This window comes from Lissotriton helveticus, chromosome 4_1, assembly GCF_964261635.1.
Source record: "Lissotriton helveticus chromosome 4_1, aLisHel1.1, whole genome shotgun sequence".
NCBI lineage: Eukaryota > Metazoa > Chordata > Amphibia > Caudata > Salamandridae > Lissotriton > Lissotriton helveticus.
In genome coordinates this window covers 1,493,062,117-1,493,080,035 of record NC_136063.1, presented here as the reverse complement: position 1 = coordinate 1,493,080,035, position 17,919 = coordinate 1,493,062,117, and the positions used below count along the sequence as shown (strand labels likewise).

General features: G+C 41.8%; 1 protein-coding gene across 1 annotated transcript in view; it reads left to right on the top strand.

Annotated features, from left to right (window-relative positions):
* Nucleotides 1–17,919, top strand: part of BMP6 (bone morphogenetic protein 6) — a 519,633-nt gene that overhangs the window by 351,700 nt on the left and 150,014 nt on the right. Inside the window, exon 2 of the mRNA XM_078688085.1 lies at nt 2,647–2,839. Coding sequence (XP_078544211.1) covers nt 2,647–2,839 — 193 coding nt within the window. The remainder of the gene's footprint in view (nt 1–2,646; nt 2,840–17,919) is intronic.

The window sequence follows — 17,919 nt, the reverse complement described above, 5'->3', positions numbered from 1 at the left end:
GTCCCATCATTACTACTAAACAGGCTCCTGTTTGCTGCTGAGGAGCTGTTGGAAGACCATGAATGAAAACTACATAAAGCAGAGAGGGCTCTGGAAACTGATTACTTCCTGTTCCTGGTACTGACCTCATGATTCTGACAGCAGCAGCAGCAAGGCCAGTGCCATGGATGCCAGATGATGAGCTAGCAGTAGTAACTGCAATTCCCGACTACCCCTATTTGATGCCCATGTTTGCGCAAACTAGATTACGATGGAGTAGCTGGCTTCTGACGGCTGCTATACATTTCTGATAGGGTTCATGGCAGTATTAAATTAAGTTCAAGGGATAGTTTCTGAGAAGTTGTAAAGAAAAAAAAAATCAGCCACAGCCTCTGCAGGTAAGAGCGGTGGGGACGGGTGGGGGGGATTTCGACAGACGACGACGGGAAATGTATTATTTATTTAATTTTCCCTCGTGGCAGTATGTCGATTCCCCCCCTCCTCAACACGGCACCACTGCTCTTACCTGCACAGGCCGCGGCTGGTAAAAATGTAGGGTTATTAAAAAGGCTGAGCTCCAAAGAACTGCAAGACCTAGAAATTTGCAAGCAAAAGATATAACCCAATGTTAAATAACTCTCCCACCGAGGACCATCAAATCTACAACTGCGCATGGTTCATCAACAGATGAGTGTCACATCTATGATTGTAAGTGTCCCTCTCCTGGAGGGGTGATGAGCTTAAACGGAGGGATGGGTTGCAAATGAGTTCCCGCTCACCACTGAGTCCAGTAAGTTTCTGCAGTGGAACATGTTAGAACAGGTGTAAACCTCATCTCAGTACAGGGTAGTAGACACCGGTATCTCATCTAGCATAAACCGTGCCGACCATCAAAATGGTGGTGATCAGGTGATTCTCATCTGATATATTCACCACTGACAGACCTTGTCTTGGAAAAGCGATCTATAAAGGGTGTACCCACCTGGAATATTTATTACTTTAATCACTGCATGCAATAAAGTTCATGCCCCTATTAATTTTCAGCAGTTTAACCTCTAGGATTTAACAGTTGACAAATGTCCGGTTAATACTGGCGCGTGCACATTTTGATGTAGTAGGGGCCAAAACCTACATGTTATGTCCTATGACCTCTCCCAGAGCAAACTCGGGAGAGGTGGTAATGATCACACCTCATACATTTCAAAGGCTTTAGTGTTGGATTTTTTCAGGTGTGATAATTCTCACACCAGACACCAGGGGCACATTTGATTAACCCTAACATGTACATTATTTACAGCAACGCACAGTATTAAATATCCAGACTAGAACAAAGGCACCTTGAGGGTTCTGAGAGATTACAATTTTGATGAGAGTACTTCTAGGTAAATCACATGAATCCCTCAGTGAAATCCTCTATTGCCTGCTCAAATGCCTCTGCTCTTGTAAAGTTTTTAATTGATAAGATTAATACCATGCTTTCCCTGCTGAACAAACAAGACATACTTTTCTGGTAAAGTATTACAGATCATGAATTAGTGAAACTTCATCAATACCAGGCAAGAATAAGAAAGTGATTGGTGCACAGAAAGGGAGCAAACACATCCAAACATCAGCCATCCTCAAAGTACAAAACCCAGGGCTTTAAGTGATCTGGGTCCTGCCGGTGCTCAGCACTGGTAGGTCTAAAAAGAAGGCGCTGAGACAGGTCCCTATCAGGCTCTCTATTTTTCCCTCAGCCTCAGGGTGGAAAAAAAACATCTTAACTCTGCTGCAGTACCACCCTTAACTGTCTTTGATGTAGCTTCGAAGAGACTGAATGACCTGACCAAAGGTTCTGATGGAGATCCAACAAGAGCGTCTCATGGTCTGCTCATAAAACACACAGAGCATCCTGACCTCAGCTCAACAGCTTGGGATCCTGGGGAAATCACTTAACCGCCCACATCCCACCACCCAGTGCCTTAACAAAAAAGGGAATAAAGTAATACTGTGCCGCTCACTTCAAGCCAGAACATGACATCAGAACTCCCCATTTGAAGTAATGTATTACAGAGATTGGATTAGGGCTTATAGTATGAACTTAACCCAAAGGATTTGGAGTGCTTTTCATGAGCACCAGTTAAGGACACATTAATTTTTTGTAGACACAGGGGGGGTTAAGTGATTTACCCAGAATCGCACGATGTTGAGCCTACACCGAGACTCAAACCTTGTTCCCCATTTCCAAAATCGGCATCTCTGGACATTATGCCACATCCTCTCCCCACTGGTAGGGTTTCCAAGTGAACACAGGATAACCAAAAACAATCCCTGACATGTTTTCTTGTAAATTTGAAGCTCATCGCAGGAATGTGGCTTGGAATAGACCAGAGTAAGGCGGAGCTCCCTGTCTTAGTAAATCCAAGTCTCTCAAAAGCTTCGGGTGACATGGCACGTATGTGACTTTTAACACTAGGCCGAATGACCAGAACATATATGCTGACGGATGTTTATGTTGAGCTGGTCATGCTATGCACCTAAGGTAGAAAGCATAACAACAGTAGCCAAAAGGATATTCCTCATATGTTTGTACGCATACCTCCATAATAACCATAGTTATGACTTCAAGAAGTAGATCAAGCTTGTTCTTATGGTGCTAAAATAATGTTTTTGTCTCTTTTGCTGCAGTTGAGTATGACAAGGAATTTTCACCTCAGCATCGGCATCACAAAGAATTCAAGTTCAACCTGTCCCAGATTCCAGAGGGCGAAGCCGTAACAGCAGCCGAGTTTAGAATTTACAAGGACTGCGTCTCAGGGAATTTTGAAAACCAAACATTCATCATCACTGTCTACCAGGTTTTAAAGGAGAACCAATACAGGTAGGACTTTGACATTCTTCTTCCATTTACTTGTTAAGCAGTTTCACAATGTTCGGACTGTGCAAAATCCATTAATAGTGAAAACGGTGAAGTTCCTAAGATGTTTCTATTTGAACAGTGTGCTCAGGTGGTAGCAGCGCAGGGGCTGGCCCAGGTTTTAGATCCATATAGTCAGGTATTTTAAAAGACCCAGAACCAGGAGACCTTAGTTGGAATGCAAACTACATCTCATTGTTTGGTCCTAAGAAAATCACTATCTCTCACTCCTCCGACGAAAAATTGGATGCACCTTTAGGCAATTCTGTTTGCAGTATATATGTGGAAGTAAATACTTTAATTAATGTACGAATATATTTTCGGATAAAAAAAATGGACCCAATTCTTCGACTTGATTAATCAGTAAATATACAAGACATCATTCATTGGGATTCATTGAAGAAGGTAGTGTGTGGGGTTCAATAAATCATATTTGAGTTCTTGGGGAATAGGGGTTGCAGGTAAATAATAGTTGCCTTAATTTTGATTGTAACTTCATTTTTTAATTCATGTTTGTTTAATTGACTTTTCTTCTTTTATTTGAGTTTTTCTCTCTGTTAGATTCAGGGGCACCCTGTTGTCATTTGTTAAGAGTAGGTGATTTCCATAGTTTATAGTTTTGCGGGCTGTACCTAACGTTTCAACAGGTCTTTACACTGATTTGTATTCCTAGTCTGATGTTTACGTCCATTATTGACTTTGTAACAGTATATGTTATTTTAAGGATACAAATAAGATTGCAATGTACAGAAGAGGTAAATCAAAGTTACATTAGGAAAATGTACTAAGATTTCATGCAACACAGCTAAGCAACCAAACTTGCTGTGCTGCATTGTACCAAAGGGAGAGAGCAGAACAGAGCTACTGAGCTATGGTGCTGTTTCTCTCTCCCCCTTCACTGGTGCACTTAGGGCTGCCTGGCACCACACACACCCACAGTAAACCATAGTGGAAGGGTGTGTGCATGATGTCTAGCATATGTTTAAAAAAAAAAAACAGGCGTTGTAGCACACTGGGGGAACATTCGGTCTCCCCAGTGGAAACCCAATGATGAAGCACATTGAACATTGTGCACAGAACTTACCAAAGAGTGACTGTATACTCGCATCAAAAGACCACATGTCCCACAAGGCATCACGAGTATCACTGGCTGAACGTGACCCACCTGAGGGTTATTAAATAAATCAACATGCCGCAAAAGAACTTAAAGGAAAGCGAGTCTTCTTTGCATTTGTTATAGCAGCCCATGATGAAGAGGCTTTTCGCCTCGAAACGCGTTGGCAGGAAATAATATTTACCAGCATTTTGGAGCAAGTTGGGACTAACAGACCGGAGGGTAGGCATGCTGGGAGTGCCCTCTGGAAGCTTTCGGGCAACTGGTGGAACATATATATATATATAAATATATATATATATATATATATATATATATATATATATATATATATATATATATATATATATATATATATATTACCTACTGGCGATAGCCAGTAGGTATATATAGTTAGAATTGTTTTCCATAGGGAAATTGCAACATTCTATTGGGAATAACTTTGGCGCCGGTTGAGGAATCTTCCTGAAATTTTCCTTAACTTTGCCTCGCGGCGCTCCGGTCCTTCCCTGAAAGTTTGGGGGGATCCGTCAAGCGGGGGCCGAGATAAAAGGGGGGTCCCAAAACGTGTTTTCTCCATGTTAATTTCCATAGGGCGGTTGGACTCACTTTTAGCCCGAACGGCTGAATGGTTTTCCACCAAACTTGGCAAAATTGTAGGGACTGGTAGCCCGACGTGCCTTTGCTATGTCTCAAGATATATGCTCCAGTGGTTTTTACGAAAATTAACTTTGAAAAAATATATATTGGGCTACATTGGGCTATATATATGTTAGAGCCCAAATGTAGCCCAATGTAGCCCAAAGATGGCCACCAGAGACAAAAAAAACAAATGTAGTCCAAATATCAGCCAGATGTAGCCCAACTATAGCCCAATGACAGAATGTCCCAGAGTGTTCTAAAGAACAACTAGAGCGCTAACAGTCTTACTTATGACAAAAGTATAGCACACCTAAATTCACTGAAAAAAACATAGGTTTCAGGCCTTATATAGTTAGGAATTAGGCACAAGAAAGCAGAAAAACAAACGTGTAGAACACAAAAAGGGGGCAGGGTAGAAACACCCTGACCCCTTAGGGCTGCTCAGGTGGTCCCACTAGAATATTAATATATTTAAAAGGTATCCGCTGATAGAATTAGCATTTAAAAAACCTTTGAAATTCACTGAAAAAACCATAGGTTTCAGGCCTTATATAGTTAGGAATTAGCATTTAAAAAACCTTTGCAATTCACTGAAAAAACCATAGGTTTCAGGCCTTATATAGTTAGAAATTAGCATTTAAAAAAACCTTGCGAATTCACTGAAAAAAACATAGGCTTCAGGCCTTATATAGTTAGGAATTAGCATTTAAAAAACCTTTGAAATTCACTGAAAAAACCATAGGTTTCAGGCCTTATATAGTTAGGAATTAGCATTTTAAAAAACCTTTGAAATTCACTGAAAAAACCATAGGTTTCAGGAATTATATAGTTAGGAATTAGCTTTTAAAAAACCTTTGAAATTCACTCAAAAAACTATAAGTTTTAGTGGTGTTATAGTTAGCTGGACATTTTACTCATACAAAACCATTGAAATTGCTCCTATATAGTTAGTTGTACTAACTATATTTCGCGCACCCGCAATCCACTGCTGATGATGTCACATATTAGATCATTCATGACATGGTCAGTGGCATCACTGATGACATCACTGATGACATCACTGATGACATCATCCACGTGACAATCACATACACCTTTTCATACACTATTACATTCACTATTTTCAGTGAAAAAAAAATTTAAAAAAAATATATATATATATATATATTTAACTGTTGGCTGACTTGTATCTTTACCGGCCCCTGGGAGCTGGCAACTGGCAGAGATTCCCAGAGGTAGTCACATACATGACCATATACACATACAGAAATGTGACAGGGTAAAGGGGTGCAGTAGAGCATTTGAAGTTTAAAAATGTTTGTGTTTCTTCTCAGGAAAACATTTTTGTTGGTAAGTCCTTGCTCTTCACTCTTACTTCCCCAGCCATTGCCCTCCCTACGCCCACCATGAAAAAGATTTACTCCTGTTCTTGGCAGGAGTAGATCCAGAAGTGTTCAGCAAGGAAGAGTGACTACCTGCAAAACATTATTGACTACCTGTAAACCTACTAGCTTGAGAATTTTCCCTAACTTCTGTTCGTGGATTCACCCAGAAATAGCAATAAACCCGCACCTGGAAAGATGTTTTTGCACAGTAAAATCCATCGTTCTGGTGACATTTCCATGTAAACTAAACTATTCCTGATTTTGTGAATCAGGAATGGTAATTCTTTCTAATAAATGAAGCTATTTGGGTGTGTAAGTAGGTTTGTGAACAGGACCCTCTCAGAGCAAAAATCACACTAGTGCTCAAGCATGTGAATTGCATTTGACATTGAATTCAAATAAGAGCAGAATGTCATAACAACCGGGCAGAATAGATTAGATGGGTGGTAAACGTTGCACGTGGTCTCTCCCAGAACAGCTGTTTTAATTGAAATGTCAAGGTGAACTACACCGTGACTTCTAAAGTAAGGCTAAACACTGGTTGCAGAAATCCGCTCCTAGGAACATAGCACTTCTAGTGGCAACCAACCGATATTGGAGCTTTCAGTCTCTAGACTTTGATGGGTGGGTGGAATTCTGAAGGACCTTATTAGACCAGACAGGTCTGATGGTTTAATGAGAAATTAACCATGGTCCCTAAATTCTTTTCTTTGTAGATTTGAAAACCTAAGTGGACTTTGGAAAATCTACAGGGTTGGATATGTGTATTTGTGCATATAACTTTAAAACAGGAAATCTCTACCTGTAAGATGCCTTTCCGCATGGAGAAGCACCTTCTTTTACATCCACAGAAAGAAGTATAAGGGGATGTTGTCCCATATTTGTGCCAAACTCTTTCTTTTAGGAGTAACTTTTAGTGTGCAAATAAAACATTAAAAACATTGACAATGTTGGTAAATACCTACAAAAGTATGACTTTTTGGAGTATCCACTACCTTCAAACAATCTGTAAATCAAGTGCACTAATGACCATGAAAAAGCTGCAGATGGATTAATTTTCTGGCCAGAAGGTTTTGCCAGGCATGTGCCCTGTAGTACAGGAATGACCATTAATTTATTTCCCAAAAAATAAGTATAGAATTTAGAAGCCTATCGACCTATATATATATATATATATATTGCTGGCGGCTGCGTCTGCAGAATTGTTTGGACTCCAAGGTATCGGAAGGTCGGCGGCCCGCCTCAGTTTCCAGAACATCAGACGGCGGCGATACATAGGGCGGGTTGCATTGTCACTCCTGCCTCCAACGTAATTGATTGCCTGGAATGCGGGGCTGAAGCGGTGTTTGGGGACCCGAGACCACACAAGCAGGAAATTGGCAACTTTGTATCACCATCATTTGCCCGGCACCCCGCGATTCCACTTGGACTGCAAAGCCCCCCCCCCATCCAACCCCCTAAACCCCCCCCCTGACCCGCAGCACCTACCAGGAGTATAGATCCATCCTGGGACCCCTAGTTCCTACGAAGTACGGGTGGATGAGCAAGCACTTGGTGAGGGGGCGAAGCGGGTCCCCTCCAATGGGGAAGTTGCTGGACATTCAAATCAACGTGTTCATATGCCTCCTGACACTTAGGCATCCGAAGAAGGCCAGTTAAGGGCCGAAATGCATTTTGCCACATTCATTTCAATAAAGGTGTTTTCGACCAGTCCCCCATGAGGCCTCTGCTCTTTCTTTTGGAGGAGATGTTTGGGATATATATATATATATCGTAGTGTTGACTAATAAATCACACTTGGAATAGAGGCCACGGCTCCGATGTTTTTGTCGCCTTTGATAATAGGAAGCACGCATTGTGTTTGTCTTGGATTTATGGGGGTGGCTACCTCTGCCGTGAGCCTGCTGTGGAAGAGGCTTGTGATCAAGCCAACTTTGGATATGGATATATATATCCAGTAACCATGTTCCCAAATGTTACATATTCCAACAGGAAAGAAAGGGTACAGACTGCACTTCAGTGCAATAACTTCAGTTTGTTCACAACCGCTCCAGCTTGCCATGACGCATTTCGGTCACCGCTGTGACCTTGATCCAAGCGGACCCGTGATGTCAGCCAGCGGCGTCATCTTCATATCGGGAGCAACGAGCGTAGCTGCAGCTTGTAACACGGCCAGCAGAAGTAAGCCGGTGGTTCTGCGACCCACTTGGGGATTTATTAATTTTAATGACTGCATTTCACCGGAAAGCGCTCACTGTAGCAGTTACTGACTTGCACTACTGGGACCAGAAGGCCAATGGGCAATTGGCTCCGCCCACTGAGGCAGTCCTAATGATATATTCAGTGCAAGTAAAGCAAGATGGTGATTGCGGGACTTTGTTGCCATTGAGAAAGGGAACTGGGATTCTCGAAACGCGTTTGGCCAAGTCAAGAACTCTTGTTTGAACTTACCTGCATTTCTGCATGCCCTAGCTGCTGCCAATAAATTCGCTGAAATAACGTTCCTGTGGCCTCTCTCACAAGGGTGCTCTTTGTGTGTTTGGTAATATTTATATGTATGTATAGATTTGTCCTTCAAGCTTGTCATACACCAACAAGTGAAAGATATTAAAACTTTAATAAGTACATGTGCCAATTAACAAGGAAAAGAGTGCACACTTAGTGCATAATTTGTGCCTACAATTGCCGGTGGTGTCTTTTGATTTTTAGAGACCGGGACTGATTTTTCTTGATCAGGTTTTGACCTAAAGCGAGAGAGAGAGAGAAAGGCAAAAAAGCAATAAGGACGGCAGAACTGAAAGATAGTTGAATAGTTAGAAAAGAAGAAAGCAGGGATTAGGAGAAATCTGCAATATGAGATAAACAGGAAGTGTAAGATGGGGGGGAGAAATATTCATAAGGTAGAATCAAGAGGCAACCTTGGTATTTGTCAACCCACCCATTCCGCGGATCCTAAAGCAACTGTAGGCCCCCTGGATGTTTTTTTTTCATAAATATGGTCAGTTCACGTACAATGGAGACCTATCGATACTACAAAGGTCTTTTCAGCGGAACCTTCCATCATGTGTTTTCTGAAGCTCTTGAGTAGGCCAGTGACAGCTGTAATGGCGGCTGCCGCATTACAACCACTGCTGTAAAGAAAACACCAAACTCAAGTCCACTCAACGTCTCTTGGGTTTTCTTTGATGCTCCTGCTGATGGGGTCTGTTCTCTGGCAGGTCCTTTTTCCATCTGCAGCTGATACCAATTGTCCAGAGGAAGAAAGAGTGCGCCTGTTAACAATATTTTTTGTTCACGACCCAAAAATTAACTTGTTGGAATATTTAGTTGGTCTCCTGCCTCTCCTTTTAGATATGAACCGTGTTAAGAAATTGTTTGAAATTCCATCTGCAGAAACAAAAGCTTGCCCTACGCGTTTATAATTATAACCCGAGAGCAGCCAAGCTACCCTTGAGTTTTTTGCTGTTAACTACTCTTGTGTGACAAGTCAATCATTACAAGAACACGCAGGGCATAGTGGGGATTTAATCACTGCTTTTAAAATTTGTGTGTTGTTGATTCTGCCTGCACATTGCTAGAAGCTTATGTAGTTGTTTCCCGGCGTTGTGTTTTAAGATGAGATCAGCGCCCAGTAGTGTTATTTTGGAAACAAAAAAGCTGCAAGTACTTTCACATTTTCACGAATTTAGGCATTTATTCTTAAATTAGTTTTCATCGCTTTTTGGGAAAATATACGCACAGTGTGCCTCGTATATGAAATTTAGTTTAAAGTATTTCTGCGCTTCTAAATACTCAATCTTTGAATATATGTTAATTAAAAAATGAAGTTTTAAGATTAAATCTCAGTGTATTTGTTATAGTAAAACAGATGATTGACTCTGGCTTGCATTAGCGAAAGGCTGTCCAATGTGCGTCAAGAAGTATCAGATCTATGCCAAGCTTTCAGGGTACAGAGGACTTTGTAAATTAATTTGTTTACATTGATAGATGGGTGGATTTAGGACTGCGCTGGGCTAATCAGCCTCTCAGAGCACCACAAGCAGATGAGGTGTAAGAGCAAAGCTGCACGTCCCCCATAAAGGGCAAAGGTATCAAAATATCACTTTACCTTGAGTTGCAAAAATTATTGAACCTTACCTGGCATAGCATCTTCTCTCCTTTGCATCCCTTTCCAATTCCTGAGACAGCAAAATTATAAAGAGATAACTGCACTAACAAGGGGTCCTGATGTGGACATTCACTTACTAGTATTTCAATATTATCCCCGTGCACTCGAGTGACACACTCAATCTTTGATTATCTACTTTCGTGTTGGCGCAACCTATGTCACACGGCGTCCTTCCGTGTCTTTATGAAACTCAAATAGTGTTGCAAGGAGGAAAACCTTCTTGTAAATAGGTGCGCTATTTAATACATGAACCACATTGGGATTCTTCTCGTGTGTAATTACTTTTATTTACTTGTAATCCTTAATCATATGTTTCCTTTTAGTTCCACTTTTCATTGATTATTTCATCTCATAATCATGTCAATTAAACATCATATTTCCATGTTATCATCAGCTTATCCACACCCAATGCCAGTCAAGTCAAAATGTATGTTTATTATGACCATAGTCTTTAAACAATGCAATGAATATAATACAGAATGGAGTATGCACAGTAAAATCATAAAACCTTTTTTTTTAAGTTAGTCAGTTAAAAAAAAACCTACACACCATTATCAAAAATACAGACTACCACTAAAAATGACATTTCTTAAAACCTGTATTTACATAATAAAAGCCTATTCATTTTCTTACCCCTACAAGCAATTTAGTTGAACTAAAATTTCATACAGTACTACGAATTATTCCTGGATTCTCGATGCACTCATTGCTCCCTTTATGAATTTCCCCAGGGCAATTACAATATCAATGGAAGGGATTTCTGTTAAAATACTGGCTGCCTGCGTCCTTGTTTTTATATCATGTTTTAAAAATACTGGGCGCAGCCACAATTTTCTCTGATCTAAGAGTGACAAACAGTCTAGCAAGATATGTAACAGGTCTCCTTTAGTTCCCAACTCACACCTGCAGAGACCTTGCTGGTCTAACATTTTTGTTTTAAGCTCTCTGTTTATTAGCCATGGGTTAATCCCAATCCGTAGTCTCAGGATCTCTTGCCTATACCCCCGGTTGGGTAAAATGTCTAGGTAGGGGAACCAATTTTCATTAGACCAAGCGTTTAACATATGCGCTACTGATTTTTTCTTAGCTAAATATTCTATATCACTCCGTCTAGAACATTCTTTCCCCCTTTGCTTCAGCTCACCTCTGGTACTGAGGACTTGGTACGTTTCCAGGTCTACATCAATCTTCAATACTTTACAAGTTCCCATCAATTTTTCCCTACTGACCTTTGCCCATTTTAGCTCACTTTTCTGAATTTCTTTACGGCACCAGTGTGCTACTTTTTGCCTTTCTGGATCTTCCAGTCTCTTCCAAAATCTGATTACAGCCATCTGAGTTTGAATCACCCAGGACTTTGTGCCTATTTCTGTTCTTATGGCTTGTATCATAGAGGATTGAGGAAGGGATAAGAGCCTTTTTATGCATTTCCCCTCTATCACGTCCCAGGATCCCTTACCGCTCAAATAAAGGATCTCTGCTCCGTACAGGACTTGGGAGGGAATCATTGCATCAAAAGCTCTAAGCATTGGTCGGTGTGACATCACTCCATAGTCCCCATTAAACCTTTTTAGACCGCATATGGAGGAGAGTGCCTTTGCTTTTTGTGTTTCCAGGTGGGTATTCCAATTTAGAGCCCTATCGAACCATATACCCAGGTATCGGTACTCATTGACTGTCTCCAGTTTGAGATCACCTATGTACCAACCGTACCTGCTTATCTTTTTCCCAAAACATAAGGTTTTAGTTTTGTCTATGTTGATAGTTAGGAATTTACTAGCACAATATGTTTTAAAAGCATTAAGCTTTCTTTGGAGACCCCTCTCGGTCTGGTCCACTATTACCAGATCGTCCGCGTACAATAGGCAGGATACCTTATTCCCGTCCATTTTAGGGCTGGCACTACCCTCCACCTCTAAATATGCCGGGAGATCTGACAGAAAAATAGAAAAAAGCTGTGGGGCCAGCACACAGCCCTGCCTTAATCCATTGTCGATGGGTATTTTTGGGGTCAGAGAACCCACGGTATCCTTGATAACTTGCCCCCAGTTTTCTCTATGCAGTTCCTTTATTATTATGAGGAGATCTTTAGGAATCTTTAACCTCTTTAGAGTATCCCACAGGCAAGCCCGATCTACAGAATCAAAGGCTGCTCGGAAGTCGATGAAACAACAGCATAGCTTGCCGTTTTGTTCCGTCGACTTCCTAGCCATAGCCCATAGAGCAAATCCGTGATCTATTGTAGAGTGACCTGCTCTAAAGCCACCCTGTTCTGTGGGTACAATTTGGAACTCTTCAACCCATTCGTTCAGTTGTTTCAGAACAATTTTAGAGAATACTTTCTCTCCTACGTCTAGTAGGTTGATCAGCCGGTAATTTTGTGGCTCCTCTTTGCTCCCTTTCTTGTGGATTGGCCTGATTATGGCACCCTTCCAGGTAGATGGCATTACGCCTTCTTTTAAAACAACCTGGAACATCTTTGCAAGAAATCTTGCCCACGATTTAACCTCCGGCTTTAATATTATTGCGGGGAGATTGTCTGGGCCTGCTGCCCAGGTTAGCTTAAGTTCTTTTATTGTAAGCTCTACTTGTTCTCCGTTAAATTTGGCTATTAGATCTTCTGAGATTTCTTGCCATATTTTGGCCTCCACATCCTCTCTGGGAGTTCTTGCCCCGTATAGTTCCCTTATGTACTTTTCCCATGCGGCCTCACTCACCACGCAGTTTAATTCTCCGTCTGCTGTCCCGGCTGCTGCCTTTACTAGTTTCCAAAATTGCCTTAAATTTTTATCCTCTATGGCTTCTAACAGATCTAACCAACATTTCTCTTTATATATCCTTTTAGCGTTTTTTACCATTACTTTGAGTTCTTTTTTCAGTTTTAATAACTGTACCTGTCTCTCTTGTGTGAAATTCTTTTTTTGCCTTCTTTGTAATGCTCGTATCTCCTTTTTCTTGGATTGGCACGCCACCGAGAACCCTTTACCTCGGTTTATCTGTTGTACCCTTTTAAGTTTCTCCCTATTTAATTGTAATCTTAGGCATTGGACAATTTCTTCTAATTTTCCTATAAACCATTCCAGGTTTTTATTCTCAAAGTTTTCAGGTGCCGTTTTTATTTGCATAGCCTTCAATTTTTCCATATATTCGTCAGTTAGTCGTGTCTTCGCCCGTTTGGGATACTCGACCTCCTGGCTTATCGCAGTATCTCTCTGCAATTTCTTACCCCCTGCTTTTATTAGGCGAAGGAGTTTGTGATCACTCACCTCTTTTTGTTCTATCTTAAACCCCCTAATGTGGGGGAAGTTCCAGGCTTGCAGGAATATATAGTCAATAGGGCAGTTCTGTTCCCCTAGATTAAACGTTTTTCCTGCTGGGGAGTCTGTCTCTATTCTACCATTTATACAATGAAGGCCCCTACCTCCTAGCATATTTACTAGTTCTGAGTCCTGCTTCGAGATCTCCCCAGCTGGAAACCTAGCCGGGTTTATACCGTACACCTCTAACTGTTCCCAGTTCCACATGTCTACCTTTTTTGGGTTTAATTTGTGATTAAAATCCCTCACTATTATTATTATATCTGCGGGGTATTTGTCTAATGTACTGTCTACATCCTCTTTAAAACACCTCATCTCCCTTTCATACTCCGCCCCATTATCCCACTGCATATATACATTCATTAAAATAAACATTTTTTGATTCAGTTCCACCGTCAGGAGTTCTATTCTACTTGATTGAACCCATTTACATTTTGTTTTCAACAGTTTGACTTCCCTCATTGCTTTTGTTGATACCAGAGTCAATAAACCTCCCGAGGGCCGCCCATGATTTTTCTTTGTGGCCGGATGATGTAACTGTAAATATCCTTCAAAGGTTGGGGTTTCGTCGCATAGCCAGGTCTCTTGGAGGCAGGCAATGTCCACTTTATTTATGATTTCCTTTATATATTCCCGTTTTTGCTCATTGCCTAGCCCATTCACATTCCAGGTTAAGAGACCTAGTTCTTGCGACCCCCCTCCCTCCTATTCTACGTCACTTAACCCGCCAACTCCTTCCGTATCCATGGTGTTATTGTCGTTGGATTCTCCCCTGGGGTTACTGTATAGGGAACAGTTGTCCCATGAGGATTCATTCCCTGTATTTTCTATCACAACATTCAGATCACCCCGATCGCCTTCTGTTTCTCTGTAGAGGATCACTTGTCTCTTCTGAAGCCCGGCGTGCTGTTTTAGAAAGGAATTGTCTCTAGGGGTTTTTAATTCGCTCTCAGGAACAATCCTTATTCCCTGTTGATTTATCTCGTTTGAGGCTTTCTGGATTGCCCTTTTTATCAGGTCTGAGTAAAGGGTGATTTTTGTTATTTCCTTTCCGTTTCTATTCTCTACAAAGCCTACCTGCTGAAGATCTTTTGTCCCGAGCCCCTTCAAACTACCGCATTTTGCGAATGCGGACAAAATCAGTGCCCTATTCAGAGGGCTTATTTTTCTTGCCAACTTTTGCTTCTTCCCGGGTGGTAAAAGGTCCAGAAATAACCACTTGTTATTGTCTCTCTCATGTAAGTTCATCTTTATTTCCTGCTCCTGATGACTGGCAATTGTCCTGCATGCCATCCTTTCTTTCCCATGCCGGGTAAATCTTGTGCTTGTGGGTTTTCTGACCTTTGTACGATGGTCGGTTCAGGGATTATCCGTACTTTCTGCTTCGTTGTGCGGGTTGAGGGGGATTTCTCTGTTGCCTCCTTGCGTATCTGCTTTTTCCTTGGTTCTCTCCGAGTCTTTGGTGGTTTTGTTTCTGCATTCGTCTGACTATGTGATATAAAAGTTGCCGCTGAGGCATTTAATCCTGACTGCCCCCCCCCCCCCGCCCGTTGTTTTCTTCCCTTTTCTCTTTCCTGCAGGTTTCGTTTGCCTGGGTTTTTCTGCCCTGTTTCTGGCCCCAGGTGCTACATACCCCCCCCGTCTTTTTATCAGCATAGGTCTTTTCGAGATATAAACATTGTCTACAATCTCTACAGTGTCCTTTGCCGTTTGCTCTGCGGGATAGGGAGTTTTTTCAGGAGTTGCCATACTTTCTTCTTCAGGTACTATCATGGCATATTCCTCAATGGGTGAGGCTATGTCGATTGGCCTTAACCTACTTGGCATTTGGCTCTTTATCTCCCCTAGTTCTTCTTCAATTCTCTTTAAATGCTGTTTCTGTGCTTTCATCACTCCGTTGTTCGAGAGTGTTACTTCCAGGATTCCTTGTAGTGCCTTCTGAAGCAACAGGATTAAATCCATCAATGAAGATGTAGGGGTTTCAGAGATCACCGAATCCTGTGTGTTGTTCCTGATTGGATTTACATGGTGTCCCGTCCTTAAACTCTCTTGAAGTAGTGGGGATTTTTGCATTGTAAGGTGCTGCTGAAATTGATCTGGCGCGCCTCCCCAAACATAACTCTGGTTCTGGCCTTCATTTCCCCTTTGTCCTTCGTTCCCTGGTGACAACAATGAGAACATTTTTGGAGAGGATGATAGTCGGGGCGCAGAAATATGGTGGTTTTGGCTCTGCAGTGTCTGGTTTATGGATTTGGGGTTCCCCCTTTCTTCTTCTGTATCGAGGTTAACTTCTTCCCGGGGTCCTCCCTTATCTATCTGTCTTTGCTTTTCTACTGTCGTGCCTGAATTTTCGCCACTCTCCCCACCAATTTCCACTATTTCTCCATCTAAGTCCAATGTTATTGCTGGATTTAATGATTTGTAATGTTTCCCCACAAACTCCCTTATGGATTTTGACGCTGCCATGGGCTCTTTCTGCTTCATAGTTGTTTGATTACAACCTCTTTTCGCCTTCTGGGCGTTCTTCGTTGCCCTTTTGACTTTTCTTTTCTTGCGTTTCCCCTTGCTGTTATCCATAGAGGATGCATGACTTTCCTGGCTCTCTTCCAGGGATTTAGAGCCCTCCAATGATTTACTCCTCCCTGGTTCATCCACTATACGTGATTTTGGCCCTCTTTTGGGTGCCATTTCTAGGTTTTGGCCCAATTAACTGCTATTCTGCTGAAGGTGGAATTCCAAATATGGATAGCAGGTTCTCTTTCTAAAAAAAAGACTTCCAAAAATTGGGCGTTTTACTTTGCAATGCACACTAAAACACCGTGCATGTAACAGGCAATATACAACTGTAGAAACGAGTGTAGCTCCAATTATTTTATTTTCCCCCCGCAGCGTAGCTCACCGTTTCAATGTGTTTTCAATGTCCAAATTATTCTTTTGCACTGATGGTGTCCTTGCCGCAGCGTTTGAGCTCTCACCAGCGGCGTTCTGCTGCTCTCTGTCCAAGAGCCGACCGTTGGTACACAGCTGCCGTGCGTTTGCAGGCTACCGGCCGGACACTCCCCACTCGCTCCGGGGGCCGCCTCTCCCTCAAGCTGCTCTGCGGCTCCACCGGACCCGAGCCGACACAGGAGCCGACACTCTCCACTACTAGGGAACTCCTGCTCGAGAAGCCCCACACTCAACAAACAAAAGACAGCGTCGACATCCGTAGCCTCCGCAGCTACAGAGCCACTGGTGAGGGTGTGAATCTGCGATGCGGGTTGCAGCGTTGCAGCGTTTGTTTCCTTCGTCAGGGGTGTCCGGATCAGCAGATCTCCATTCGTGTCTCTCTAGACGCAGTAGCTTGTATGCTTGTACTGCTGATCCGGACACCCCTGACGAAGGGTCAACTTGTTTATATGACCCGAAATGCATTGGGTGTGGATAAGCTGATGATAAAATGGAAATATGATGTTTAATTGACATGATTATGAGATGAAATAATCAATGAAAAGTGGAACTAAAAGGAAACATATGATTAAGGATTACAAGTAAATAAAAGTAATTACACACGAGAAGAATCCCACTGTGGTTCATGTATTAAATAGCGCACCTATTTACAAGAAGGTTTTCCTCCTTGCATTCACTTACTAGAACATTGTTAGAGTAAGGTAATATAGCTGTCTAGCATCCAGAAATGACAGATGAGATGGTCACAATAGATTAGTTATGTTTCATCTTTTATGGGCCTGGCTTGGTCAATTCCATTTTAGTAACACATGCTCACACATAGACTACTAAAAAAAGAAAAGGGTCAGACAACATAACAGTGTGGGTTGGAAATTTAAAGACGACATCTCCAAAACATTGGAGTCTAAGCGGCTCTGTTTTCATCAACTGTTTGCTGGCATGAGCTTTCCCAGTTACTCACAGTTAATTAAAAGTTTAGTCTGTCTGATAGGCTGACATAACTGGTGACCCCTGTGGTAGAAAATCAGCATACTCTCGAATAAAACCCATTTCATATCTCTTGTTCTTTACATAAGTTGATCACAGCATTTATGAAAAGTCAGTATGGCATTCTCAGAACCTAAATAAAGGACTCAAGGAATGTTATATTAAATAGGTCAATGGTATGTGAGTAAAAACTATCTTTCTCCATATATGCCCACAGTCCTCTTCACACTATCAGAATTAATTAACTAGATGACCTCATTATTGAGCAAACAGGATGCAGTACCTCTGATGCGATGACTTAAGCAACAGCGGAAGTATGCCACACAAAAACAAAGTAATATAAACTTCTAATGCAGTGACTCTTAGTACCGCTAAGCATTGCTCTGGGTATCAACCCGTTATAGTGTTTTAGCAATCCATAAGATACAAATAAGATCAGTATGCATGTTTGGGCAACTTTCCCTCCCAACTGGGGAGACTGG